The sequence below is a fragment of the Mustelus asterias genome, unplaced genomic scaffold, assembly GCF_964213995.1.
Source record: "Mustelus asterias unplaced genomic scaffold, sMusAst1.hap1.1 HAP1_SCAFFOLD_210, whole genome shotgun sequence".
Taxonomy (NCBI): Eukaryota; Metazoa; Chordata; class Chondrichthyes; order Carcharhiniformes; family Triakidae; genus Mustelus; species Mustelus asterias.
The window spans coordinates 412,352-439,749 of record NW_027590197.1 but is presented as its reverse complement, the minus strand read 5'-3'; the positions used below and the strand labels follow the sequence as shown (position 1 = coordinate 439,749).

The 27,398-nt window shown below is 48.5% G+C and overlaps 2 protein-coding genes across 2 annotated transcripts in view; both read right to left on the bottom strand.

The window, feature by feature from the left end:
- LOC144485660 (uncharacterized) overlaps positions 1–13,109 on the bottom strand; it is a 29,654-nt gene extending 16,545 nt beyond the window's left edge. The window contains exons 1-2 of the mRNA XM_078203758.1: positions 12,889–13,109; positions 3,329–4,132 (exon numbers count right to left, since the gene is read on the bottom strand). Coding sequence (XP_078059884.1) covers positions 3,329–4,132; positions 12,889–13,109 — 1,025 coding nt within the window. The remainder of the gene's footprint in view (positions 1–3,328; positions 4,133–12,888) is intronic.
- A 3,824-nt stretch (positions 13,110–16,933) lies between these two features.
- The window catches only part of LOC144485659 (uncharacterized), a 39,842-nt gene continuing 29,377 nt past the window's right edge, over positions 16,934–27,398 (bottom strand). Inside the window, exons 3-7 of the mRNA XM_078203757.1 lie at positions 20,004–20,059; positions 19,220–19,720; positions 18,769–19,051; positions 18,533–18,627; positions 16,934–17,219 (exon numbers count right to left, since the gene is read on the bottom strand). Of these exons, the coding sequence (XP_078059883.1) occupies positions 16,934–17,219; positions 18,533–18,627; positions 18,769–19,051; positions 19,220–19,720; positions 20,004–20,059 (1,221 nt within the window). The remainder of the gene's footprint in view (positions 17,220–18,532; positions 18,628–18,768; positions 19,052–19,219; positions 19,721–20,003; positions 20,060–27,398) is intronic.

The following is a 27,398-nucleotide window of genomic DNA, read 5'->3' as shown; positions in this document are numbered from 1 at the left end:
GAGAGAGACAAGAGATGAAATTGCTGGGCCTCTAACAGAAATCTTTGTTTCTTCATTGGACACAGGTGAGGTCCCAGAGGATTGGAGAATAGCAAATGTGGTCCCGTTATTTAAGAAGGGTAGCAAGGATAACCCGGGTGATTATAGGCCAGTGAACTTGACGTCCGTGATGGTGAAGTTGTTGGAGAAGATTCTTAGAGATAGGATCTGTACACATTTAGAACTGAATAATCTCATTAGCGATAGACAACATGGTTTTGTGCAAGGGAAGTCATGCCTCACAAATTCGGTTGAGATTTTTGAGGAGGTGACAAAAATGACTGACGAGGGAAGGGCCGTGGATGTCGTCTGCATGGATTTTAGTAAAGCATTTGACAAGGTCCCTCATGGCAGGCTGGTGCAAAAGGTTAAATCTCACGGGATCAAAGGCAAACTAGCGAGATGGGTACAGAACTGGCTTGGCCATAGAAGACAGAGGGTAGCAGTGGAGGGGTCTTTTTCTGATTGGAGGTCTGTGACTAGTGGTGTTCCACAGGGCCGTGTACTGGGACCTCTGCTGTTTGTGATATATATAAATGATTTGGAAAAAGATGTCGCTGGTCTGATTAGTAAGTTTGCGGACGACACAAAGATTGCTGGAGTTGCGGATAGTGATGAACATTGTCAGAGAATACATCAGGATGTAGATAGGCTGGAAAATTGGGCGGAGAAATGGCAGATGGAATTTAATCGAGATAAATGCGAAGTGATGCATTTTAGTAGATCCAAATCAGGGGGAGCTATACAATAAATGGCAGAACCATCAGGAGTATAGACATGCAGAGGGATCTGGATGTGCAAGTCCACAGAACCTTAAAGGTGGCAACACAGGTGGAAAGGGGGGTGAAGAAGGCATATGGCATGCTTGCTTTTATTGGATGGGGCATAGAGTATAAAAGTTGGCACATGATGTTGCAGTTATATAGAACATTGGTTCGGCCACATTTGGAATACTGCGTCCAGTTCCAGTCGCCACACTACCAGAAGGACGTGGAGGCTTTGGAGAGTGTGCAGAAAAGGTTTACCAGGATGTTGCCTGGTATGGAGGGTATTAGCTATGAGGAGAGATTGAGTAAACTAGGGTTGTTCTCCCTGGAAAGACAGAGGTTGAGGGGCGGCCTAATAGAAGTTTATAAAATTATGAAGGGCATAGATAGGGTGAACAGTTGGAAGCTTTTTCCCAGGTCAGAAATGACAAACACAAGGGGTCACAAGTTCAAGGTAAGGGGGGCAAGGTTCAATACAGATATGCGGGGGACGTATTTTACACAGAGGGTGGTGGGGGCCTGGAATGCACTACCAAGCAAGGTGGTTGAGGCAGACACGCTAGGATCATTTAAGACTTATCTAGATAGCCACATGAACAGACTGGGAATAGAGGGATACAAACGGATGGTCTAGTTAGGAACGCATGATCGGTGCAGGCTTGAAGGGCCGAAGGGCCTGTTCCTGTGCTGTATTGTTCTTTGTACATATTCCAGACTTTCACTAGACTGTTGGTGGATATCAGATTGAAATATTCCATTCACCCACACCCAAGGTGAGTTATTCCAATTCCTTTATTGTCCAGGACAATATATCCACAATATCTTTAAAACAGAAATTAAACATTCCCATTTGATTTCAGACAGTAACATATTCTATTAGTTTGTTCTTTATTGTCAATGTCAGGCTGGGGTTGTTCCCCTTGGAGCAAAGGAGGTTGAGGGGAGATTTGATAGAGGTGGACAAGATTCTGACAGGTTTAGATAAGGTGGACAAAGAAAAGCTGTTCCCATTAGCTGAAGGGACAAGGACGAGGGGGACACAGATTTCTTGTTTTGGGTCAGAGATGCAAGGGACGGGGCGGGGGGGGGAGCTGTGAGGAAGAATATTCTGATGCAGTGAATGGTAATGACCTGGAACTCGCTGCCTACGAGGGTGGAGGAAGTGGAGAAAATAAACAATTAAAAAGGAAATTGGATGAGCATTTGGGATGTTCCAAACAGAACAAAGAAAATTACAGCACAGAAACAAGCCCTTTGGCCCTCCAAGCCTGTAGCAACCATGCTGCCCGTCTGAACTAAAACCCCCTACCTTTCCAGGGACCATATCCCTCTATTCCTATGCTATTTATATATTTGTCAAGACACATCTTAAAAGTCACTATCGTATCTGCTTCCACTACCTTCCCCGGCAACGAGTTCCAGGCACCCACCACCCTCTGTGTAAAAAACCTGCCTTGTACATCTCCTTTAAACCTTGCCCCTCGCACCTTAAACCTGTCTTTCTAGTAATTGACTCTTCCAACCTGGGAAAAAGCTTCTGATTATCCACTCTGTCCATGACCCTCAGAATCTTGTAGACTTCTATCAGGTCGCCCCTCAACCTCCATTGCTCCAGTGAGAACAAACCAAGTTTCTCCAACCTCTCCTCATAGCTAATGCCCTCCACACCAGGCAACATCCTGTTAAATATTTTCCGTACCCTCTCCAAAGCCTCCACATCCTTCTGGTAGTGTGGTGACCAGAATTGAACACGAGGTTCCAAGTGCGGTCTAACTAAGGTTCAATAAAGCTGCAACATGACTTGCCAATTTTTAAACTCAATGCCCCGGCCGATGAAGGCAAGCATGCCATATGCCTTCTTGATTATCTTCTCCACCTCATTGCCACTTTCAATAACCTGTGCACCTGTACACCCAGATCCCTCTACCTATGAATATTCTTAAGGGTTCTGCATTTACTGTATATTTCCCATCTGTATTAGACCTTCCAAAATGCATTACCTCACATTTGTCCGGATTAAACTTCATCTGCCATCTCTCCGCCCAAGTCTCCAACTGATCTATATCCTGCTGTATCCTCTGCCGGTCCCCATTGCTATCTGCAATTCCACCAACCTTTGTGTCGTCCACAAACTTACCAATCAAACCACTTACATTTTCCTCCAAATCATTTATATATATTACAAACAGCAAAGGTCCCAGCACTGATCCCTGAGGAATGTCACTTGTCACAGCCCTCCATTCAGAAATGTACCTTTGCACTGCCAACCTCTGTTTTCTTCTGACTAAATATCTCTAAACTTCCTAACACCCTGTCACTCTGTGATCCTTGTGACATTTGAAACCAGGTATTCGCAAAAATACTCAAAGAGCATCAGCCCACTGGAGGCTGAGACCAGCCAGTCCAGCACAAAGAAACCCTCTGACCCTTCCCATTGACCAACTGTGAGAATGAACAAAATGCAGTCCTGGATGCAACTGAGAGCAGAAACAATAACAGCAGAATCCAACCCCTGGAATCACTCGTGAACTTGCTGGTGTCTCAGCAGCCGGTATGAAACTCTGAAACCCTTCCCACATTGAGAGCAGGTGAACGGCCTCTCCCCAGTGTGAACTCGCTGGTGTGTCTGCAGGTGGGATGACTGAGTGAATCCCTTCCCACACTGAGAGCAGGTGAATGGGGGGTTCTCTCCAGTGTGAACTCGCTGGTGGCTCTGCAGGTGGGATAACTGAGTAAATCCCTTCCCACACTGAGAGCAGGTGAATGGCCTCTCCTCAGTGTGAACTCGCTGGTGTCTCCGCAGGCTGGATGACTGAGTGAATCCCTTCCCACACTGAGAGCAGGTGAACGGCCTCTCCCCAGTGTGAACTCGCTGGTGTTTTTGCAGGTTGGATAACTGAATGAATCCCTTCCCACACTGAGAGCAGGTGAATGGCCTCTCCCCAGTGTGAACTCGCTGGTGGCTCTGCAGGTGGGATAACCGAGTGAATCCCTTCCCACACTGAGAGCAGGTGAACGGCCTCTCCTCAGTGTGAACTCGCTGGTGTCTCCGCAGGCTGGATGACTGAGTGAATCCCTTCCCACACTGAGAGCAGGTGAATGGTCTCTCCCCAGTGTGAACTCGCTGGTGTTTTTGCAGGTTGGATAACTGAATGAATCCCTTCCCACACTGAGAGCAGGTGAACGGCCTCTCGCCAGTGTGAACTCGCTGGTGTGCCCGTAAGTTGGGTAACTGATTAAATCCCTTCTCACACTGAGAGCAGATGAACGGCCTCTCCCCAGTGTGGCTGCGCAGATGAGCTTCCAGCAGACATGGGGCTCTGTATCTTTTCCCACAGTCCACACATTTCCATGGTTTCTCCGTGGTGCAGGTGTCCTTACCTCTCTCTTGGGTGGACAATTCGTTGAAACTTCGTCCACACACAGAACAAGATTACAGTCTCTACCCGCTGTGAATGGTGTGATATTTATTCAGACTGTGTAATTGGTTAAAGCTCTTTAGTCAGTGCATTGGAACACTCTCATTCAAGTGTGGCAGTGTGTTGATGCTTTTTCACTCACACTGACATTTCAAATCTTTTCAAATCGACAGACTGGACAATCATTTCTCCTTCTGGATTCAAAGTCCGATGATATTGAGGTCCCAAGGAATATGATTCTGTCACGTCCAGACGTGACGTTTGAGATTTCAGCCTGTGATTCCTCTTTCAATATCCTGGAAAATGAGTTTCCAAAAGTCATCAGTGTCAGTACAGGATAGAAATTCAGAACAGACAATTTCTATGGAACATTCTTTCCTCTCTCATTCCCCAAAAGCTGTAAATCTCCATCCCACACACTCTCTCCCCATTCTCAGCAGGTCTGGCAGCATCTGTATGGAGAGAAAAGAACTGATGTTTCAGAGCTTTGACAAAGGGTCGTCTAGACAAGAAACATCAGCTCTTTTCTCTCCTTACAGATGCTGCCAGACCTGCTGAGATTTTCCAGCATTTTCTCTCTTGGTTTCAGATTCCAGCATCCGCAGTAATTTGCTTTTATAAGGCTGCAGATACCTCCTCCCAAGTAACATGCGTGTGCCCAAGACATCACCACTTGTTTCCCTTATTTCTTTCGCACCCATGGTGCTCTCCGCAGTAAACACAGAGGAGAAGTATTCATTAAAAATCTCACCCATCTCCTGTGGCTCCACACACAGATGGCCATACTGATTTTTAAGGGGATCTATTCTCTCTCTAACCACCCTTTTACTCTTAATATAGCGATAGAACCTCTTGGAATTTTCTTTAATCTTACCTGCCAGATCCATATCATACCCTCTTTTTGTCCTCCTGATTTCCCTCTTCAGTATTTTCTTACACTTTTTATCAGAGTGATTCACTTGTCCCCGATTGCCTAAACCCAATGTATGCTTCCTTCTTTTACCTGACCAGAGCCTCAATGTCCCTTGTCTGCCAGAGATCCCTAAATTTACCATTCTTTCCCTTCATCTGAACAGGAATATACTGACCCTGGATTCTTGACATCACACTTTTAAAACCTCCCATTTGCCAGTCATTCCTTTCCCTTCAAACAAACTCACCGAATCAACATCTGCTAGATCCTGCCTAATGCCCACAAAAGTGGCCCTGCTCCAGTTTAGGGCCTTGACCTGTGGACCTGTCCTATCTTTTTCCAGAACTATTTTGAAACTATTGGTGCTCCCAATAGTGCTCCCTGACTGACACTTCAGTCACTTGCTCCACCTCATTTCTTAACTGTCTAATAGAAAGTGAGTCCAGGAATTGATGATGAAAAATGAGGAGCTGGGAGATGAATTGAACAGGTATTTTGCCTCGGTGTTCACAATAGAGGATACAGTTAAAACTCAGAAACAGCTGGAAATCAGAAAACAGAAGTGTGGGATGAACTCTGAAAAAGGACAATTCCCAGGGAAGTGGTCCTCAGCAAACTGTTGGAGCTGTGGGCTGATGAGTCCTCGGGTCCTGCTGGGCTCCATTCTCGGGTCCTGCTGGGCTGATGGGTCCTCGGGTCCTGCTGGGCTCCATTCTCGGGTCCTGCTGGGCTTCATTCTCGGGTCCTGCTGGGCTTCATTCTCGGGTCTTAACAGAGGGAGATCGTTGATGTTCAATTTTCTAAACCGTCCGTCGCCATGACCCGCACTGCGCATGCTTCAGGTCCCGCCCCTCATTCACTCCGATTGGTTGGAGGACCAGCCGCTCCCGCTCGGTCCTCCAGTCCCGCCCCCTCTTCCTATTGGTCCGGAGCTGCCGTCAATCAGTCCCCGGGCATTGTGATGTGGAGCATGCGCAGTGTCATTGCTGTCCTTGGCGCTTGTTTGTCCCGGAGAAGCGGAGTCAGCGTTAGGCGGTGGCTGGGAGGATTTGGAAACACTTTGTGGATCCGCAAACCCTTCAGAATCATTGTCAGCTCCCTGGTTTGCAGCTGCGGGGCTTCTCCCTCCCTCCCTCCCGGGAACAGGCCCAGGTTAACGGCCCCATCCTGGCTCAGCCACTGGAGGATGGTTCACATCAGAGGATGGGGGAGGGGGACAATAAATAAGAGGTTACACTTTGGCCTCAAATCAATGAGGACTCTGATCTCTGGGAAGGAAGGAAACCCTGGGAGGTGGGCGGGGAGGATTCACAAACACCCGCTGGAGGCCCCAACACCCCCAATAAGAAGCTGCAGCTCCCTGCAGTGACCAGGAGAGAAAATAATTGATTTTATTTTCACTCTGTACAAAAGAGAATTAAACCCAGCCAGAATAGAGGGTGGGAGAAAAGATTTGTGAAGATATTTCACACTGGGTTTGCCAGGCTGACCAACTCTCTGAGAAAATGAAAGGACATTCTTCATGAGTCTGTCGAAGCAGGTGAGCAGTATTGTGTGCGGTGCTGCTGGAACTGTGTGGGTGGACAGGGGCTGGTTGGCAGCCAGAACAGTTGGAAGAGGGTGCTGCACACATCCATCTTATGGGTGAAACAGCGCCCATACGCCATGCAGCCTGGCACACTGGAGTCATGGGACAATCCATTGAAATATGAGCTGGTTGGTCAGTGTGGGAGTTGGTTGCAGGACAGGGAGGAGGGAAAGTGTTCAGGATGAGGATTTACTGCTTTACAGGAACAAGTGAGGAAACGATGTTCCACAGAACATACTTTCAAATTCCAGCATCCGCAGTAATTTGCTTTGATTCCAAATAAACTTATTGGACTTTAACCTGGTGTTCTGAGACTTCTTACTGTGCAAACTCCACAGAGACATTCACCCACCGCTGGAATCGAACCCAGACTCAGTGAGGCAGCAGTGCGAACCACTGTGCCACAGTGAAGGTAATTTCGGGTGATAACAATGGACTGGATGTTGCTCAGAATGTGGAGCACTGCAGCAAAGTACAGAGAGACAGAGACAGAGCAGCAGACTGGACTGAGAAATGGAGTCTGCAGACTGGAACTGGCAGCATAGGGAGAGGTTATTTAGTCTAACACCCACAGCAATCTACAACCCACCCCCATTACCGAGACAGTGAGACAGAGATTACAAACACTCACCAACACAGCTCCACTGAAACGTCCCAGGAAAAAGAGGGAATCTGTGGCAGTTTCTGTCCTGAAATAGCCCCAGGACTGTCACTCAACCCCCCAACCCGGCCCAGTTCACAGCTCAGCCTCTCAGCTTGCAGCTTCCTGCACCTTGAGCCAACCCTGACCAGGTGTGGGAGGGATGTGGAACCACAGAGTGGGGGGACGGGTGACCACCTGCTGTGCCCCAAATAGTTTCTCCTTCCCCTCCCCCTTGGCTCTCTAAGGTCTGAATTTGGATGTGTTGATGGACATTGCAGAGCCTCACTGAGCTTATCCTGGGTCACCCCCTCCCCCTGGGTTCAGTGTGTTCAGTTCGCTGCTTCTTTCCCTGCTGAACCTTCAGTTAATCAAAAACAGAAAGTGCTGGAAAACCTCAGCAGGTCTGATCACATCTGTGATCATCCAGACTGGAAGCATTAACTCCATTCTCTCTCCACAGATGCTGTCAGACCTGCTGAGATTTTCCAGCATTTTCTGTTTATGTTTCAGATTCCAGCATCCGCAGTATTTTGCTTTTATCTTCATTTAAACAAGCATTCTTTGATGGCCTTTACCCCCATTGCTCCTTTCCAGAGCTTCCCACCTTCTGCTATTGTCCCTGACTCCCACATTAACTCTGTCATTCCTCCCCTTTACCCCGCTCACCCTGTCTAAACTCAGGCTCAGAGTTTTAGCGCCATCTCCCCCTCCCCCAGCCTCCACATCCCAACACCCGGAATCTCTAACCCAGCGGTTCCAGTTTGTCTGGTTTGAGTTCAGATTTGCCGCAGCACCGACAGGATTTCACTTCAAACCAGCCGGAACTGACTGCTCACAAATCCCAAAATGTTTCTCCAGCAGCCCGGGCTTGTTAATGTTGTTTAAAGTCAGCGCCCAAATGCAGTTACTCTCCTCAGTTTAAAAAACTTCTCCGTTTAATCCAAAGTATTATTCGCACCAGACATAAACACAAAATTGTGAACGTTACCCCCGCCCCCCCCCCTCCCCCCCCCCCCCTCCCCAACCAGACCCGAGCTGGGGTGTCCTGAGTAAGAGACATCTGTTCCAGGTGTGACAATTCTTACACATTCTCTGGTTGACATCAAACGGAAAACGCTGGAAATTGCCCCCATTACCGAGACAGTGAGACAGAGATTACAAACACTCACCAACGCAGCTCCAGTGAAATGTCCCAGGGAAAAGGGGGAATCTGTGGCTGTTCCTGTCCTGATATCGCCCCAGGACCGTCACTCAAAACCTCAACGCCGCCCAGTTCACAGCAAATTGCTGCTTTTGTCAAAAGGGTCACTTGGACTCGAAATGTCAGCTCTTTTTGTCTCCTTACAGATGCTGCCAGACCTGCTGAGATTTTCCAGCGTTTTCTCTTTTGGCTGGAAATACTCAACAAGTCAGGCAGCCTCTGTGGAGAGAGAAACAGACTGAATGTGACCTGTCATCGGAACTGGGAAATATATTATTATTTCTCGCAACTGAAAGAGACACTTTACAGCCTTTAGAACAAAACTGAGCTCAACAATTTTACACCACAATCTCTGCCCCCATTGTGATCTGTGTTTCGTTGCTGCTTTTTTCACCTCATTTCCCAATTGTTTTCTTTACTTTACATTCAGACTATCGCTCACCGGCTATTCACACCTCATCCAGAACATCTTTTGTGTCTTTACTTGTTCAATTACCACTCGTTTTGGTCTTGGGCCGTGAAACATTTTGTCATTTTGCAGATCTTTCATTTTGTTCTTCTCCACCTCCCTCTCTCAATTCTTCAGAGGTCAGTCTTTGACAAAGGGTCATCTGGACTCGAAACGTCAGCACTTTTCTCTCCTGACAAATGCCCGTGACCGCTGAAGTGCGTCATGGGCATTCAGCCTCTGATCTTTGGGTAAGCATTCTCCAAGGCGGCCTTCACGACACACGACAGCGCAGAGTCACTGAGCAGAAACTGATAGCCAAGTTTCGCACACATGAGGACGGCCTAAGCCGGGATGTTGGCTTTATGTCACACTATCAGTAACCCCCACAGCTTGCCTCCTGGACTTGCTGGCTGTCCTGTCTGGAGACAATACACATCTCTTTAACCTGTGCTTAATGCTCCCTCCACTCACATTGTCTGTATCTTTAAGAACTGGTTGGCTGTAGAGATTTGCATTCTAATCAGTATTCTGTAACTTGATTTTGTGTCTCTGTGCCCTGTTTGAGAGCAGATTTCCACTCCATCTGACGAAGGAGCAGCGCTCCAAAAGCTAATGGTATTTGCTATCAAATAAACCTGTTGGACTTTAACCTGGTGTTGTTAAAACTGTTACTCTAAATATATCCCCATAACTCCGGGTGGGAGTGGAATTGATGATTTCTTGACTGTCTGTCTGCACTGCTGCCTCACAGTGCCAGGGACCCGGGTTCAATTCCCAGCTTGGGTCACTGTCTGTGTGGAGTCTGCACGTTCTCCCCGTGTCTGTGTGGGTTCCCTCCGGGTGCTCCAGTTTCCTCCCACCATCTGAAAGATGTGCTATTTAGGTGCATTGACCCAAACAGGTGCTGGAGTGTGGCGACTAGGGGAATTTCACAGTAACTTTATTGCAGTGTTAATGTAAGCCTTACTTGTGACTAATAAATAAATTTAACTTTTAACTTTAATTTTGTGAACTCATAGAATCGTAGAATCTTACAGTGCAGAAGGAGGCCATTCAGCCCATCGAGTCTGCACCAACCACAATCCCACCCAGGCCCTACCCCCGTAACTCCACATATTTAACCTGCTAATCCTCCTGACACTAGGGTCAATTTTGCATGGCCAGTCAACCTAAGCAGCACATCTTTGGACTGTGGGAGGAAACCGGAGCACCCGGAGGAAACCCACGCAGACACAGGGAGAATGTGCAGACTCCGCACAGACAGTGACCCAAGCCAGGAATTAAACTCAGGTCCCTGGCGCTGTGAGGCAGTAGTGCTAACCACTGTGCCACCATGCTGCCCTCATCTCCTTGAACAAATAGTAAATTGTAGAGATTATAAAGTTTGAATTGTAATATCTAATGGTGTAAAATATCTGGGAGCAGAGTGGATGTGATAAAGGCTGGAATACAGACTGTGGGAATGAGGCTGAAACTGCTGTGCTCAGTGAATGGTTCTTATTGGAGGGAGGGATGTAGCGGGATCTTCCTTGTTACTCCACTTACAGGCCGATGTTTGAGGGTCTGCCGATAGCTGCGAGTGTCTCTCTCTTACAGGCCTTGAAATTTCAAAGGCCGGGGAATGCTGCACTGGGGCAAGTCCACAGGAGAGAGCGCTGAACCAGGCTCACCGTTTATACCTGACCGGTAACCTGATACTTATATCACACAGCCATCCCAAAACCGCCACCAAGGCCTGAGTGATTCTCTCCCTTGTCGGTGGGACAACGGCCACCCTGCACCCACTCCACTCGAGTAGGTCTCCAAGAGAGAGAACAGAGAGACTCTGTTCTTTATCTCCTGACCAGCAGTCTCCCTTGAGTGAGCGGGTTCGAATCGCTCAGATCACCCTCGGTTCCAGACTCCGGATTTATGGTAAGGGATATTGAAACTGTGACCTCGTCAGAGTGCACTGATGAGAGAACAAGAGGCAAGACAAACTCCAAATGAGTTTCAAAACTGACAGTGATTTATTTAACAATAAAATCAACCTCTTCAATACCCCACCACACGTGAATAAAACTTATACTTTATACTACACTATGGGAGAAATGCTAATGGGTACAACGTATTACTGAAGTTTAAAATTACAATACACCACCCCTCCCCTTGCCTCAACCTCTATCCTATCCTCGGGAGCTTCGCAAGGTTGGCTGGGATACTCACAATTCTAAAAGGGGTTCCTTTGTGGTCAGCTCGAATGTCTTAGTGCAGGGTCGGAACTGAAGAGAGCTCGGTCCTGCTTGTCTGTGTCCCTGCTTGCGATTCTGGAAGAGAGCTTGGTTCTGCTTGTCTGTGTCACTGCTTGTGATTCTGGAAGAGAGCTTGGTCCTGCTTGTCTGTGTCACTGCTTGCGATTCTGGAAGAGAGCTTGGTTCTGCTTGTCTGTGTCCCTGCTTGCGATTCTGGAAGAGAGCTTGGTTCTGCTTGTCTGTGTCACTGCTTGCGATTCTGGAAGAGAGCTTGGTTCTGCTTGTCTGTCTCCCTGCTTGTGATTCTGGAAGAGAGCTTGGTTCTGCTTGTCTGTCTCCCTGCTTGTGATTCTGGAAGAGAGCTTGGTTCTGCTTGTCTGTCTCCCTGCTTGTGATTCTGGAAGAGAGCTTGGTTCTGCTTGTCTGTCTCCCTGCTTGTGATTCTGGAAGAGAGCTTGGTTCTGCTTGTCTGTCTCCCTGCTTGTGATTCTGGAAGAGAGCTTGGTTCTGCTTGTTTGAATCTCAGCTCAATTTAACAAAAACACCTTCCCTGCCCCAATAGGTGATTTTCAAGGACAATGGGGCTTTCGATCACCGGCAGTTTCAGTTTAATTTAGTCAAGCCCACACACAAAAGGCTGGAACTGCCTTGACCCCCCCCCCCCCCCCCTCCCTCGTGGGTCGTTATTTCAATCTCTTCTGTGGATGGGCCGATTTCTGTGGTCATGGACTCCCTGCTGGTCTGTTTACTGTCCTTTGTCCTTCTGATGATTCGATCACTGGTGGATCTGCCTTTTTGGCCACTTACATATTCAGGGGGCTCACACCTTTTTTTCTCTTAGCACAGTCCACCGACAGGTTATGTTTGTCCTGCCGAGCCTTCTGGGGGTTTTTATCAGCCAGCAGCCAGAGTTGGCCACTTTTAAACTGTCAGGTTTCTCCTGAGTCCTTTTATAATATGGAGGATTGCCCTGAAACTTACAGATGCCCCTACGATACATCGGGACTCGCTCGGACTGTGTCGATTTAAAACATGGGCAACTCCTGCAGCCTCCAGGACTGTAAGCACCCCTTTGCCAACCTGCGAAGTTATGAACCCCGAAGGTCCCCTTAATCATTAAACTAAACCCTTAAAGCACATCAATTACAGATAAAAACAGTATACAGACAAGAACAAAAAAAATCACGCATTGATACATAACAACAGTTCCTTAAAACGAAGGGAACATAACTTATAGACAAAAGATCATGGGATACGGCTGTGTCACACTAACGGGACTTCGTTCTGGCGGCGTCTGGCCGCTCGATTCATTAGTTGTTGGAGTTTGGCCATCCTTCTCCATCTTCTAAACTTACAATTTGTGAACAACAAGTTCACGACAATTATCATCTGGCAGACAATAAGTAAATGGGAAATGATGCGGACCCCAGGCTGGAACTACAATCCAGGATTCCAGGTCTCACCAATTTGGAGATTTAATGTTCTCAATTTCCCTGGCGATATCCAGCGTCTTCTGCTCCAGGGAGAAGAAGTGTTTATGTGACAGCTCCCCTGCTGCCAGCAACTTCTTTCATTTCTCTTTGACTGGGGGAATATCAGACCAAAAATCGGCCACAAATTGATGTAAATTTGTTACGTTTTCACGTACTGAGAGGTGAACCGAGGAAGGTTGGGCAATATTCGCTGTTGTGTCACATGGACGTCTGCCCTGGGTTTAAAGCAGAAGCTGCTGTGCGGTACCGGGCACCACTGCCGTGGTCCGTGCTGATACCGCTGGGCACTGGTGGTGACACCGTACGTCCCACTCCCTGTATATGCCACCTGTGGAGGGACGTGGCCTGCGGCCATCGTCTCCATGGTGCAATTTATAGGCTCTGCCCCAACAGTCCTGAACCCACACTGAGGCCTAGCCTCGGCGTCCATGTGCTGGGGACACCGGATTACTTGTGCTCCCCGGCTCCGGCAACCCAAAAGGTCAATGCCTGTCACAGTCTGCTCCCGCACTATGACATAGGGTGGGACCTTCCCATAGTGAACATGTACCCCCCCCCCCCCCCCCCCCCAACCACGAACGACTCCCACATTCTCCACTCGGTACAGTGGGGCTGGTTGTGCCGAGGTTCCCATGACTGGGATTCTCACGACCACCCCCAAAATTGTATGGTTCGACTTCCCACAATTCACCGGTACTGGGTAGGCTTCTTTACCTGAACCGGCAGTTCGGTAGCTTTCACTGTCATCCCTGACCTGGGAGTCACACACGCTTGCCCCCTGCGGTCCCAATTCATCCCGCTTCCGGAGTCCTGCCACCACCTCATGAAGGTGGTCGATGCCCCTACTGGACATACCTTGGCAGACCCCCATAGGCACAAATACAGTCTCTGGTTGTAAGCCCACCACTTCTCCCACCATACAGTGATCTCTCCTGGTGACCCCGTGATGATCCGGTAGGTGTCATTGTCCAGTCTTTCCCAGTCCGAGGATCGATTCCTCATGTCCAGACTCAGTTTCCTGAGCCACCACCATCTCCCCAAAGGAACATTCCCCTCACAGGCCAAGCACACCCGCCTGCCCTCAGTCACCCTAACCCGGTCGGTTGCCACCTGTATCTCTGCACAGGGTACGGAAGCTTCCCCGTATTTGAAGCTCCTGTGGCTGGAGAACCTGGCCGAGTTTGACCCCAGCCATCCAGGCCATCTCCCCTTATGGGAGTATCCAGCCTGGCTATCCACTACTGGTTCCCTTGCCCGGTCGTTACGAGGGGTGCCCTGCCCCCAGAGCACCCGTACACCATGGATTCCTTCGTGTCCCCACGACGCGCCATGCCCATCCTGAGGCACATCATCGCCATCACCCGTACAGCTGGGTGACCCACCTGCAAGACAAAACAGAAACACCTCCTCGCCTTCACCTCGCTATCCACCCTTCCTGCAATCCATCAAAAAATGGAAAGGAGCCATTCGGCCGATGGTAGCGGCGACCGCTTTGAAATTGCAATATGTGTTTTGAAATTGCCGGCTGTGATCCTGTTTTACGCAGCCCGACTCCTCAGGGTCCTAGTGCCCGGTGTCCATTGATACAGCCGAAGTTCCCGGATTAGACACTCCTGTGATCCCATACCCTGATAGAATCTACACACTCCCAAACACGAATTAAACTCAAACAGAACACAATGCTATATACAACGCCACCGGTCTCCGGGTGGCCAATTCAAAACTGGTCCCCGCTAAGCTGGGGCCGTCCATCTGTTTGGCCCAACGGCCCAGGCCAGACTTCCTCCTGTCGACGGGCCTGACTGCCCCTTGTCTCCCCTTCTGCTAAGGGGTTCTGGGATCCCTCTACTCTCCCTGCGGGGACTGGGTTCACTCCAGCAGTGCTCTGCAGTGCCCTGTTCCCACCACTCTCTTCCCTGGCCCTTCTACTTTGGGCCCGGGTCCCGGGTGTTAGGTACGATGGGGCCACCTTACCGGGGGCTTGGAGACCCGACAGCTCCTACGTCCCCCCGGCGGTTCCCATGCTAATGGTGATACCTCCATTTCCTCGGTTTCTATGACCTCCGCCTCTCTGAGACAGTTCGCCCGACCTGTGAGCGGGTGCTCGGAATGTCCCTCACTGCACGGGCTGGGTGCCTGTATCACCGTTGGCCTCATGGTGGACACTACCTCTTGTACTGTTGGGCAGGGACAGCACATTGCAACAGGCTGACTAATGGGGGGGTCGGTCATCTCCCCTACCGTCTCTATATTCACCGGGGCCTGTTCACCCATCAACTCCCTAGCTCTCGGCCCCCTCTTGCTCTTGCCTGCCCTATTGGGGTCGAACAGTTTGCAGTGGTTCACATGGAACCACTTGACTCTGCGGGAGAGCTGGAAAGCGTATACCAGGGGGTTGGCTTTATCCACAATACTATATGTGCCAGCGTACGAGGGTTCAAATGCCCCTACCCTTGCAAAATTGCGGACCATCACCTGGTCCCCTATGGCCCACTCGTGATTCATGCGGGGCTCCAGCAGCAGTCTGTTCCTGTGGTGCTGGGCCCCCATGTTACTGACTGCCTGCCAGTGCACCTGCTTAAGCTGCTCTAACAGCTTTTTGGCAAACTTGTCCCTATTTACCTCCCTTTCCCCGGCCCTGAGGGTCAATCCCAGGAACTTGACCTCCCGCAACCCGATCTGTGCTTTCTTTGGGTTGACTTTCAACCCGCTCCTACAGAGCAACTGCAACAGCTCGTCGACCAGGGGGCCATGTTCCTCACTACTGTCCGGAAACAGTAAAATGTCATCCACATACTGGTTGAGTCTGTGGGGCTCACTAAATCCTTTCAGACATTCCACCATGCATTGGTGGAAAATGCTGGGGCTGTTGTGGAACCCTTGTGGGAGGCAGCTCCACGTATACTGCTGCCCCTTAAACATAAACGCAAACCTATATTGGTCCTCCTGCCTGACTGGGATGGACCAGAAGCCATTAGAAATGTCCAGCACTGTAAATACAGATGCTGACGCTGGGATCTCTCCTAACAGGTCTGCTACGGCTGCCACCGTTGGGGCGCAAGCCGGAATGTTTTTATTGAGGACCCTATAATCCACACTCGCCCTCCATGAATTATCTGGCTTCCTTACTGGCCAGAGTGGCGAGTTCACGTGGGTGGCGATTGGCCTCAAAATGCCTTGCCTGGCCAGCGAACTTAGGGCGATTTCTAAATCAGCCTCCGCTTCCCGGGGGAAGTTATACTGTTTTTGGGGTCGGGTCATGGGATCCCCGTCTATCCTTACTCTGTCCCGGTGACCCTCCCACAATCATGCTTATGGGTCGCGAAGGCGGCTAGATTTCCTTTTACATACCCTTGATATTCCTCCGGGGTATTTCTTACTAGGGCCTCTAAATCATACCCCTCCTTGGGCTTTACCACACACAGGGCCCCCTTCTCGTGTGCTTCCTCTATCACCATGACCTCCTTCCCAGCCCCCTCCCCTGTTATGCCCCACAGACAGTGGTTTCTCAGATCCACCAGGACCTGGTGTGCCACTATAAAATCAGCGCCCAAAATCCCTTCACCCTCTTGTTCCCAGCTCATCAGGACGCATTTCCACTGCACCTGGAGTGGCCCTAACCTGATGGACAAAGGAATCGAGAAAACACCAGCCTTCTCGTTCCCCGTAAAGCCAACAAGACTGTAGGGCGCCCCGCTGGATAGGGGGGATGTTCGGGGGTTGTCCGTGTGGACAATAGTACTGGAAGCACCTGTGTCCAGCAGGTAACTTCCGACTACATCCTGGACTCTCATCCTGATGTGGAGATGCCGGCGTTGGACTGGGGTAAACACAGTAAGAAGTTTAACAACACCAGGTTAAAGTCCAACAGGTTTATTTGGTAGCAAAAGCTTGTGTGGCTTTTGCTACCAAATAAACCTGTTGGACTTTAACCTGGTGTTGTTAAACTTCTTACTCTCATCCTGACCCAGGGTCTCCCGCATGGGCCATACTCTAGTGGGCATAAAAAGGTGGGCTGCTTCGTTGGTAGTCATAGGGGTGCTTGGGTTTCGGACACGGGTGCTCTCTGGCCGGTTGCCATGGCCGCCTGTCCGGGTTCTGCTGCTTTGGATTGTAAATATGCCAGCAGATCTTTAACATCTATAGTCCCCTGCCCAGGTACACCTACCAGCGGGGCTGGGTTGGCTGCTACCGGGGCCCTTTCCCCCACTGACCTATTCGGGTTTCTGCACTCCCTCCTGTCGTGCCCGGGCTTCCCACACCCGTAGCACACCGGTCTCTTGTCTGAATCCGACTGCCTTCCTGCTTCCACTCCCTTCTCTTGAGGAGTGCTGGTGCAATTTCGTGCACCTTGCCCTGAGAAGGCTTCTCCTCACCCTTCTCCCCATTGCGGTATGCAAGGGTGAGTTTTCTAATTACCTCCACCTCTTTAAGGTTCGGGTCCATTGGGTCGAACCAATGCTCGGCCTTTGCCCTAACTCGCGGGAGACAGTTTGCTACAAGTGTTTTCAGCCAGTGGGCTGTTCCCTCATCCAAATTCTGCCTGTCTAAAGGAGTTCCACACAGTCCCTCATACACCATCCACAGCCTGTCTGCGAACATGTCCGGGGACTCTGTGACTTGCTGCTTTGTCTCCCACACCCTCGTGAAGGGACTACCCTGGTTTAACCCCATGGCCTCCAGAACCGCTGTCTGTGCCGCTACCCATGTTGCAGGTCTTCCCCCTTCCCTGGAGGTCACTGCCTTACATAGATATGAGTCGAGGGTCATCAGTAATAGTTTTACTCTTTCCACCTCCTCACAGTCATTTATGTCGGCTGCCTGCTGCACCTCCATAAAATGTAATGACGGGTCTCCCGCCCTGGTCAACCTTGGAATGTGGGTCACCATCCCCCTGAGCGCGTGTGCCCCATGGGGAATTGTTATATCCCCCTCTATCGGTCCCCTTTCTGCCTGTCCCACTGGGGGACCATACTTGCGCTGCCTTACCGGGCACATCTGCCCTACCTGGGGCTGATGCCCCTCTGACACTATGGCCTCCGGTTCTCCCACCATGATCGGTAACCCCACCACCTCGTGGTGTGCTACACACGACGGAGACGCCGCTAACTGGGGGTGTTCTCCCGACCCTCCCTTGGGCCCGTCCCTCCCTGGACGGCCCGAACCCACCTGCTATTCCACTGTGTTACCTGTTCATCACAATAGGGACCAGAGTCTGAGGTTATAAATGGGTGAGTTTACTCCAATAGTAATTCTTTCGACATCTGACAAGTTTACAGCTATTAACATCCTGCCTATCAAATAGCTCCAGTCTACATATGAGAGAACCAACAGTCAGAGCTTTCACATCCTCATCCTGAAGTTACAAAACAGACTTTAGTCATCGGCCTGCTGATACATCAGCACATTCACACAGGGGTGGATTGGACTGTGATCTGTTTATTGTTCATCTTTAGTTCAATACAGTTTCTGAGTGATTTAAATTTAAAACAAGGTCTGCAGGTGTGAAGATTTATTGACACATGAATGAGAGATGCTGTGGGGCATTCTACAAGTCCAACAGGGCTGATTTACATCAGATAAACTCCAACTATCAGAATAAACATAATTCAGTCTGGGATGTAATTAACAGCAGTAATAACAGCAGAATCACACCCCTGTGATCACTGGTGAACTCGCTGGTGTCTCACCAGGTTGTATGACTGGGTGAATCCCTTTCCACACTTTGAACAAGTGAACGGCTTCTCCTCACTGTGAACTTGTTGGTGCCTCAGCAGAATGGATGACCGGGTGAATCCTTTCCCACACTCAGTGCAGGTGAACGGTTTGTCCTCAGAGTGATTTCGCTGGTGTGCGAGCAGAAGTTTTCTGCTTTTAAAGCTCTTCTCACAGTCAGAACATTTGAACGGTCTCTCATTTGTGTGAACAAGTTGGTGTGAAGTGAGAGAGGATAAACAAGTGAATCCCTTCCCACACACAGGGCAGGTGCACGGCCTCGCCCCAGTGTGAATTCGCTGGTGTACAGTGAGGTCGCCTGATCGCCTGAAGCCAGTCCCGCAGTGAGAACACGTGAATGGTCTCTGTTCACTGTGAACACGTTGATGGTGACGTAGTTCCTCAGAACTTTTATAGTCCTTCCCGCAGTCTGGACATTTAAACGGTCTCTCTTCACTGTGAACTCGTTGGTGTTTCTGCAGGTTGGATGATCGGTTAAATCCCTTCCCACATTCAGAGCAGGTGAATGGCCTCTCTCCAGTGTGAATGCGCTCATGTGCCACAAGGTGGAATGATGTCCTGAACCCCTTCTGGCAGTGGGAACAGCTGAACGGTGTGGAACCGGTGTGAATGTACTGGTGCTCCCGGAGTGTGCGTGGAGTTTTAAAACTCTTTCCACACTCAGTGCATTTAAACTCTCTCCTGTCGGTGTGAACCCGCTGGTGTCTCTGCAGGGCAGAGAAATCTGTGAATCCCTTCCCACACTCAGAGCAGGTGAATGGCCTCTCCCCTGTGTGAGTGTGCCAATGCATCAGCAGGGCCGATGACTGAGTAAATCCTTTTCCACATTCGGAGCAGGTGAACTGCCTCTCCCTGCTGTGAATGCGCTGGTGAATCAACAGGCCAGCTGACTGAGTGAATCCCTTCCCACACACAGGGCAGGTAAAAGGTCTCTCTCCAGTGTGAGTGCGTTGGTGATTTTTCAGGTCAACTGGGTAATTGAATCCTTTCCCACAGTCTCCACATTTATACGGTCTCTCCCTGGTGTGACTGCGCTTGTGTCTCGACAGGCCAGATGATCGATTGAAGCCTTGTCCACACACAGAACACATGTACAGTGTCTCCTCTCTGTGAACCGTGCTTTTTTCTTCCATGTTCAAAGGCCGATGATGTTTAGATCCTGGTGAATCAAAGTTCTCTGTCTGATCTTGATGTGATCCTTGATTTACAATTTTCTGTAATTCTTCACCTTCTAATCCCCTGAAAAATGAATTGAAAACAGAAAGAGGGAAACATGAGAGACAAGCCATAAATATACAAAGACAAAATGTGAAACTGAGTTGAACTAATCTGGTAAATTGTGGGATTGGAACTAGGAAATAGTGGATATGAAAGCTGCTGGATTGTGACAAAGCCTCAAACTGTTCACCAATGCACTGAGGGAAAGGAACCCTCCACCTCTTCAGAGCCAACAACAAGAATTCAGCCTTTATGCGTGAAGAGGGAGAGGTAGGGAGGAGGGTGACGGAGAGAGATTTTATACATCAGCAACTCAACCAGGATTTTGGCAGAATCTCCTAAACCCACAATCTTCCCCACCTGGAAGTACCAGAGCAGCTGGGACGTGGGAAAACCACACAACTCCCTGACTTGGACAAATATCACTGTCCCTTCAATGTGACTGGGTTAAAATTCTAATACTCTTGCATTATGGGAGCACCTTTACTATATGGACTGCAGAGGTTCAAGAAGAAGGCCAACTATCACCATCACAAAGGACAATTGGTGATTGGTAACATATCACTGTCTGTGATAGTAATTCAGGGCAGATACCTGGGTCTTGTCAGTAATGTCCACTTTCAAATAATTTTTTATTTTTTTTGCAAATCTGTATGAAACCTGCAAGTTCATACATTCATAAGATATAGGAGCAGAATTAGGCCATTCCGCCCCTCAAGTCCGCTCTGCCATTCAATCCTGGCTGATATGCTCCTCATCCCCATTTTCCTGCCTTCTCCCCATAACCTTTCAACCCATAACCAATTAAAAATCTGTCCAACTCCTCCTTAAATTACTCACTGCCCAGCATCCACCGCACTTTGGGGTAGCAAATTCCACAGATGAAAGGAAAACAAGGAAACAAAACCCATGACCGCTACAATCTAGGAGGACAAGGACAGTGGACAGATGGGAAAACCACTACCTGTAAGTCCCCCTCCAAACCACTCACCATCTTGACTTGGAAATATGTCACTGTTCCTTCACTGTCATTGGATCAAAACCCTGGAATTCCCTCCCTAACAACACTATGGATGTACCTACACCACATAGACTGCAGCGATTCAAGAAGGCAGCTCACCACCACCTTTTCAAGGGCAATAAATGCTAGTCTCGCCAACGACTAGAATCCATTGAATGATTTTAAAAATGACTTGGAATATCCATGAGAAAACAATCCTGACAGTTACTCAAATAAATACTTCACTCAGTCACACCAGCTTCCGAGTTTACATTTGACTGGAGTGGTTGGATTTTGCTGTCATTGCTGCTGTTTGTGGAAAACCTTGGGGCAAACTCCACACAGACAGTGACCCGAGCCGGGAATCAAACCCGGGACCCTGGAGCTGTGAAGCAGCAGTGCTAACCACTGTGCTACCGTAAAGGATAAAGGATCTCAAATTTAAGATGAAGAGAGATCTTTTCTCTCAGCGGGTTGTTGATCTTTGGAACTCTGTCTTCACCAGTGAGGATTGGAGGCAGGTCATTGAATATATTCAAAGCTGAGGTTTTGATCCACAAGAAAGTCAAGGGAATGGACGGGGTGGGGGTAGCAAAGTAGACATGATCTTATTGAATGATGCAGCAGGCTCGATGGGCCGAATGACGGGCTCCTGTTCCGAATTCTTATTCTGATGTTCTTGGGTAGCTGCGCATGCGCCCTGCTGCCTATTGACCCTCTGAAGATCGAGGTTCTGAACCAGCCCCTGAAACCACGCCCATTGTGACCCGCCACCGACAGCAGCGCGTGCGCCCTCCGTCCCCGCTGAAACAAGATGGCGGCCGATAACCGGGGCCTGTTCCCGGGATAAAAGCCTGGCAGCTGCAAACCCGGGATCTGCAGGGACTTATTCAGGCCGTGCGGCCTACAACGGATGTTTGGAAGCCATAGCTCCCTCCCTACCCGACTCCCGGCTCCATTTCTCCCACAGCCCAACCGACTCACCCGCAGAAAAATGTTCCAACTCCCACACTCGGAAGACTCCGAGCAAAGCGACAGTGCGCACGCTCCAGATATAGCATTGCGCCTGCGCAATAGGCTCCTGTGGAATGAATAGGACACTTTCACACCCGCAGGGGCACCTGGGAATTAACGGCGTCATTGTCAAAGACGATAATAGAAAATTATCTTGTGCAATTAAGATAAATTAATTTTTAAAAATGCATTCCTCGGAATTTGTGCGCTGCCATTCTCTATTTCTAAAATTGATTTAAACCAGTGCTCTCCTGTGGGAATACTCCGAGTTTTAAAAACTTTTCCCACTGGTTTCCCTCTCTCTCTGCTCCCCTGAAGGTGCTCACACTGGTTGGATAAATCCCACAGAGACTGGTTTCTTTCACTTTCTTTCTTCTGATGCTGAATATTCTGTTTTATGGAATGATACATCACAGATGGAAACCATTTGGCTCAAACGACTTATGATAGTGTCAATGGAGAGGAACTGTTTCCCAGAAGCAGGAGGGTCTGTCGATGGAGAGAATCTATTTCTCAGGTGCAGGAAGGTCTGTCGATGGGGAGAATCTATTTCCCAGATATTGGAGGGTCTGTCAATAGGAAGAAACTGTTTCCCAGGTGCAGGAGGGTCTCTAAGCAGAGGACGCACGGATTTAACATAATTGACAACATTACTGGAGGGCGTGATGAGGATAAGTTTTTACACAATTTGATTTAATCTGGAATGCAAACTGACAGGTGCTAGAATCAGGTTTGATAGTAAATTTCAAAGGGAATTGGATAAATACCTGCAGAGGGTAAATTGACAGAGTTATGGTGAATGGGATTAATTGGACAATTCATTCATCTTTGTGACATTCTGAATGTTTCTCTCCTGAGGTGTTAACATTTGATCTTTTCAATCACAATGTGTCTCAAACAGAAGAGCAAAACATTGGGTTTGATGAGCTGTCAGGTCTGTTTCCCATGTGACTGTGTAACTTAAGAATTGCAGATAACCATGAGAAGGAACTGAATATTTTCAGTTCCTCGAACAGATAAAGCGCAGATATCAGAAATCTCTGGAGTTCCCCATGTCCTCATTATTCTCCCCTTGAGTATAACAGCTCTCAGTCAAGCAGAATCAGTAACACATGCCTCTGCCATGATGTCTGCATTCCTATTTTACCACTCACCTCCCAGTGACACTCGGCATAACACAGAAACCTCAAAATATCATTGCTCCCTTACACCTTGTCCTCCTATTACAATCAAATGTTTGTTGAGCCTCTTGTCTCTCTTAATGTCAGATTACCTGCAGGCAAAATGACCTCAGACATTGGAACCGATCTTTGTGATTATTATTGTTACATCAGATTCCAATCAGCCCCAGGAGCTGCAGTTGTAAAATACAGCAAAATTGAAATAACAGGCAGGTTATTGTCAAATAGTTAGTGGCAGAGTGACACATAACAGAATTGGAATCTATTATATCAATAGACCATGACTCACTCGCTATCAAATGAGACCCAAACTTTGGTTATGGTGCACTAGATACTGAGTGTATTATCATTACATTGGACCCCTGGACCGAGAATACCTGATGCTAAAATGCCACCCCTATTACCTTCCATGGGAGTTCACCTCTTAGCCTGACAGCAGTTTACTTCCCACCCCATGCAGACGTGAAGACCACGCTGGACGAAATATACACTACCACAAATAGTCTTGAGACGAAACCTCCTGAGGCCTTGTTCATCTTAGCTGAAACTTCAATCAGACCAAGCTCAAGGGCGTTCTACTAAGATACCAGCAACACATCTCCCGTTCCATCAGAGGCCCAAACATCCTAGACCACTGCTATACAAATATCAAACATGCCTACCACTCTATCGCCAGCCCACATCTTGGCAAATCACGGCTGTGCTCTCCTGCTTAAAAGCAAAATCTGAAATAGAAGAATCTGTCAAAGAACGTCGTGCAATGCTGGTCTGAGGAATCGGATGATCTCCTACTGGACTGCTTAGCGCCAATAGACTGAATAGTATTTAAAAACTGCGACCAGCCTGAATGAGTACACCACTACAATAACTGACTCATTAGTAAGCGTGTAGAAGACTGTGTGCCAAAGAAGCAAATCCACATGTTTCCCAACTGGAAACCATGGATGAACAGGGAGAGCCACTGTCTGCTGAAGTCCAGATCTGAGGCGTTCATGTCAGGCGACTCTGACCTATACAAGACAGTAAGAAGTCTCACAACAGCAGGTTAAAGTGCAACAGGTTTATTTGGTAGCACAAGCTTTTGGAGTGTCACTCCTTCAGATGAAGAAAGAGTGACACTCCGAAAGCTTGTGCTACCAATTCAACCTGTTGCACTTTAACTTGGTGTTGTGAGACTCCTTACCGTGCCTACTCCAGTCCAACGCCAGCATCTCCACATCATCGATATAAGATAGCCAGGTATCAAAGATGCCAAAAGACAGTACCGGACCAAGCTAGAGTCCCACATGGACTCCTGCCGACTATGGCATGGTCTGCAAGGCATAAAAGGCTATGAGTTGATCGCAGGCAAAATTACCAGCTCCAATGCACCCCTCCCCACTGAAGTCAACACATTCTATGCCCGTTATGAGCAAGAGGTCAGTGAGAGCACGCCCCCCATCCCAGAAGCTTCCGATGAACATGTATCCGAGGTCACCAGTGCAGACATCAGAGCAGCCTTCTCAAAAGTCAACCCATGGAAAGCAACTGGCCCAGACAGGGTACCCGGATGAGCACTCAGGTCCTGCGCAGACCAGCTGGCAAGGGTATTCACAGACATCTTCAACCTCTCTTTCCAACAATCTAATGCCCCTACCTGCTACCTGTACAGGAGTGAGATAGAGAATCTGGTGAACTGGTGTGGCAACAATAATCTCTACCTCAATGTCAACAAAACAAAGGAGATTGTCATTGACTTCAGGAAGCGTAAAGGAGAACATGCCCCTGTCTACATCAATGGGGACGAAATAGAAAGGGTCAAGAGCTTCAAGCTTTTAGGTGTCCAGATCACCAACAACCTGTCCTGGTCCCCCCATGCTGACATTATAGTTAAGAAAGCCCACCAATGCCTCTACTTTCTCAGAAGACTAAAGAAATTTGGCATGTCAGCTACGACTCTCACCAACTTTTACAGATGCACCATAGAAAGCATTCTTTCTGATTGTATCATGGCTTGGTATGACTCCTGCTCTGCCCAAGACCGCAAGGAACTACAAAAGGTTGTGAATGTAGCCAAAGAAAAACCAGGCAGCGTGCCTTAATGACTATCATCCTGTGGCTCTGACAAAGCAACTTTTTGTGATTCATGCACAAGGACATCCAGGTTCCTCTGCACAGCAGAATGCTGCAATTCTTTACCATTTCAATAATAGTCCATTTTGCTGTTATTCCTACCAAAATGGATGACCTCACATTTACCAACATTGTACTCGATTTCTGTTGGCAAAATAGGTTGCATGCTTACTTTTTAATTATGCAATGTTCAGAGCACTAAATTTGACACACAGAATCATAGAATCCCTACAGTGCAGAAGGAGGCCATTCGGCCCATCAAGCCTGCACCGACAACAATCCCACCCAGGCCCTATCCCAATAACCTTATGCCCTGACACAAAAGGGGCAATTTACCATGGCCAATCCACCTAACCTGCACATCTCTCAACTGTGGGAAGAAACCCACGCAGACACAGGGAGAATGTGCAAACTCCACACAGTAACCTGAGGCTGGAATTGAACCCAGGTCCCTGGCGCTGTGAGGCAGCAGTGCTGACCACATGCGACCAATAACCAAGGACATGGCAGACATGACCAGTGTGTGAATTGCTGATGAATGGTCTTGTCCCTGTTGTTCCAATCTGTGTCCACAAAGGGACAATCCAATGGCAGAGCCATTGCCCAGCATTCACTGCGGGAGCTGCTGCGCATGCGCACTGTCAGGCTGTGATTGGAGCATGCGCAATGCAGGTGCTGCAGCTTGACGGAAGCGTGAGGAGCTCGTGTGGCTTTTGCAACGGGTGAAATAAAACACCGAGTGTGGATGGGGAACAGAGCCGGTGGGTGGAGAGATTTCATTAACACCGGACTCGGCTCGCAAAGTTCGAGTAAAAATCTAACGGTCCCCCATTTGGACCGAGAGGATTGTTCGGTAGTTCTCTCGGTGTGGGGCCTGGCTCGCCGATCGCCATCTTTATAAGGGGCAATGTTCCGGTAAGGACGCTGCCATCTTTATAGGGGGCAATACCAGTCGCAGGAGAGAACTTTATGCATTTCTATGTTAAAAGCAAAATACTGAGGGTGCTAGAAATCTGAAATAAAAACCGAAAATGGTGGATTGCTACCCTTGGCTGACAGTAATGCATTTACAGGATACGCAAAAGAGAGAATTCACAATTCAAAACATTGCATCTAGATTCAGTCGATTCATCAAGATCATTGACCTTTGAATGTGTAAAGAAGCTGTTCTGTCTGTGGGAAATGATTTCAGCTATCAATGCGTCTGGTATTTGAAAATAAGAATGATAATTTCAAAATCAAGATTCCGCTTGACTGGAAATCATGGCAAAGTACTGCAGATGCTGAAATCTGACGAAGGGTCATCCTGACTCGAAAAGTTGGCTCTATTCTCTGTCCACAGATGCTGTCAGACCTGCTGAGAGTTTCCAGCATTTTCTGCTTTTGTTGTGACTGGGAATCAATGTGGGTGAGCAGGCACTGAGGTCTTGGGGCTAACTGGACTTGCTGTCATAGAGTCACACAGCACAGAAAGAGATCCTTCAGCCCATAAGTGAACAAGTGAGGAAAAAATGTTCCACAGAATCAGAATTGTCTATTCAGAATTTCTGTCCTGTACTTCCGAGGATTAATTTTATAAACTCTTACAGGCTATGAGAAAGGGAGGAATTCCAAACAAGAACATCAAACCAAACATGACATCCAACATCTACTCACTTGATTCATCAGCACTTGAATATTGTGGACCTTTGAATGTGGAATGAGAAATGTTTCTTTGTTCTGTCTGAGGATTTCAAACTGGAAGTTTTGAAACAATTGACTGGAAAAGCACTGAGTGAGAGTGTTCCAGTGAACTGACTGTGGAAAGAGCTTTAACCAGTTATACAGCCTGATAAAACATCACAGCATTCACAGCAAGGAGAAACTGTACAGTTTGGACAAGGTTTCAACTGATTGTCCAATCTGGAGAGTCACAAGGACACTGGCATCATGGAGAAACTGTGGAAATGTGGGGACTGTGGGAAGGGCTTCAATTACCCAAAGCTGAGAAAACGTTATCATTGTCACACTGATGAGCCACCATTCACCTGCTCTGTCTGTGGGAAGCAATTCACTCAGTCATCCCACCTCACTGACCATCAACTTGTACACAGTGATCAGAGACCTTTTAAATGCTCTGATTGTGTGAAGACGTTTAAAAGCAAGAAGCATCTGGTAGCACATCAGCTTGTTCACACTGGGGAGAGGCCGTTCCTCTGCTCTGTGTGTGGGAAGAGATTCAATCGGTCATCCCACCTTCTGACACATCAGCAAGTTCACACTGGGGAGAGACCATTCCTCTGCTCTGTATGTGGTAAAGGATTCATTCAGTCATCCCAACTTCTGAGACATCAGCGAGTTCACACTGGGGAGAGGCCATTCACCTGCTCTGAGTGTGGGAAGGGATTCAGTC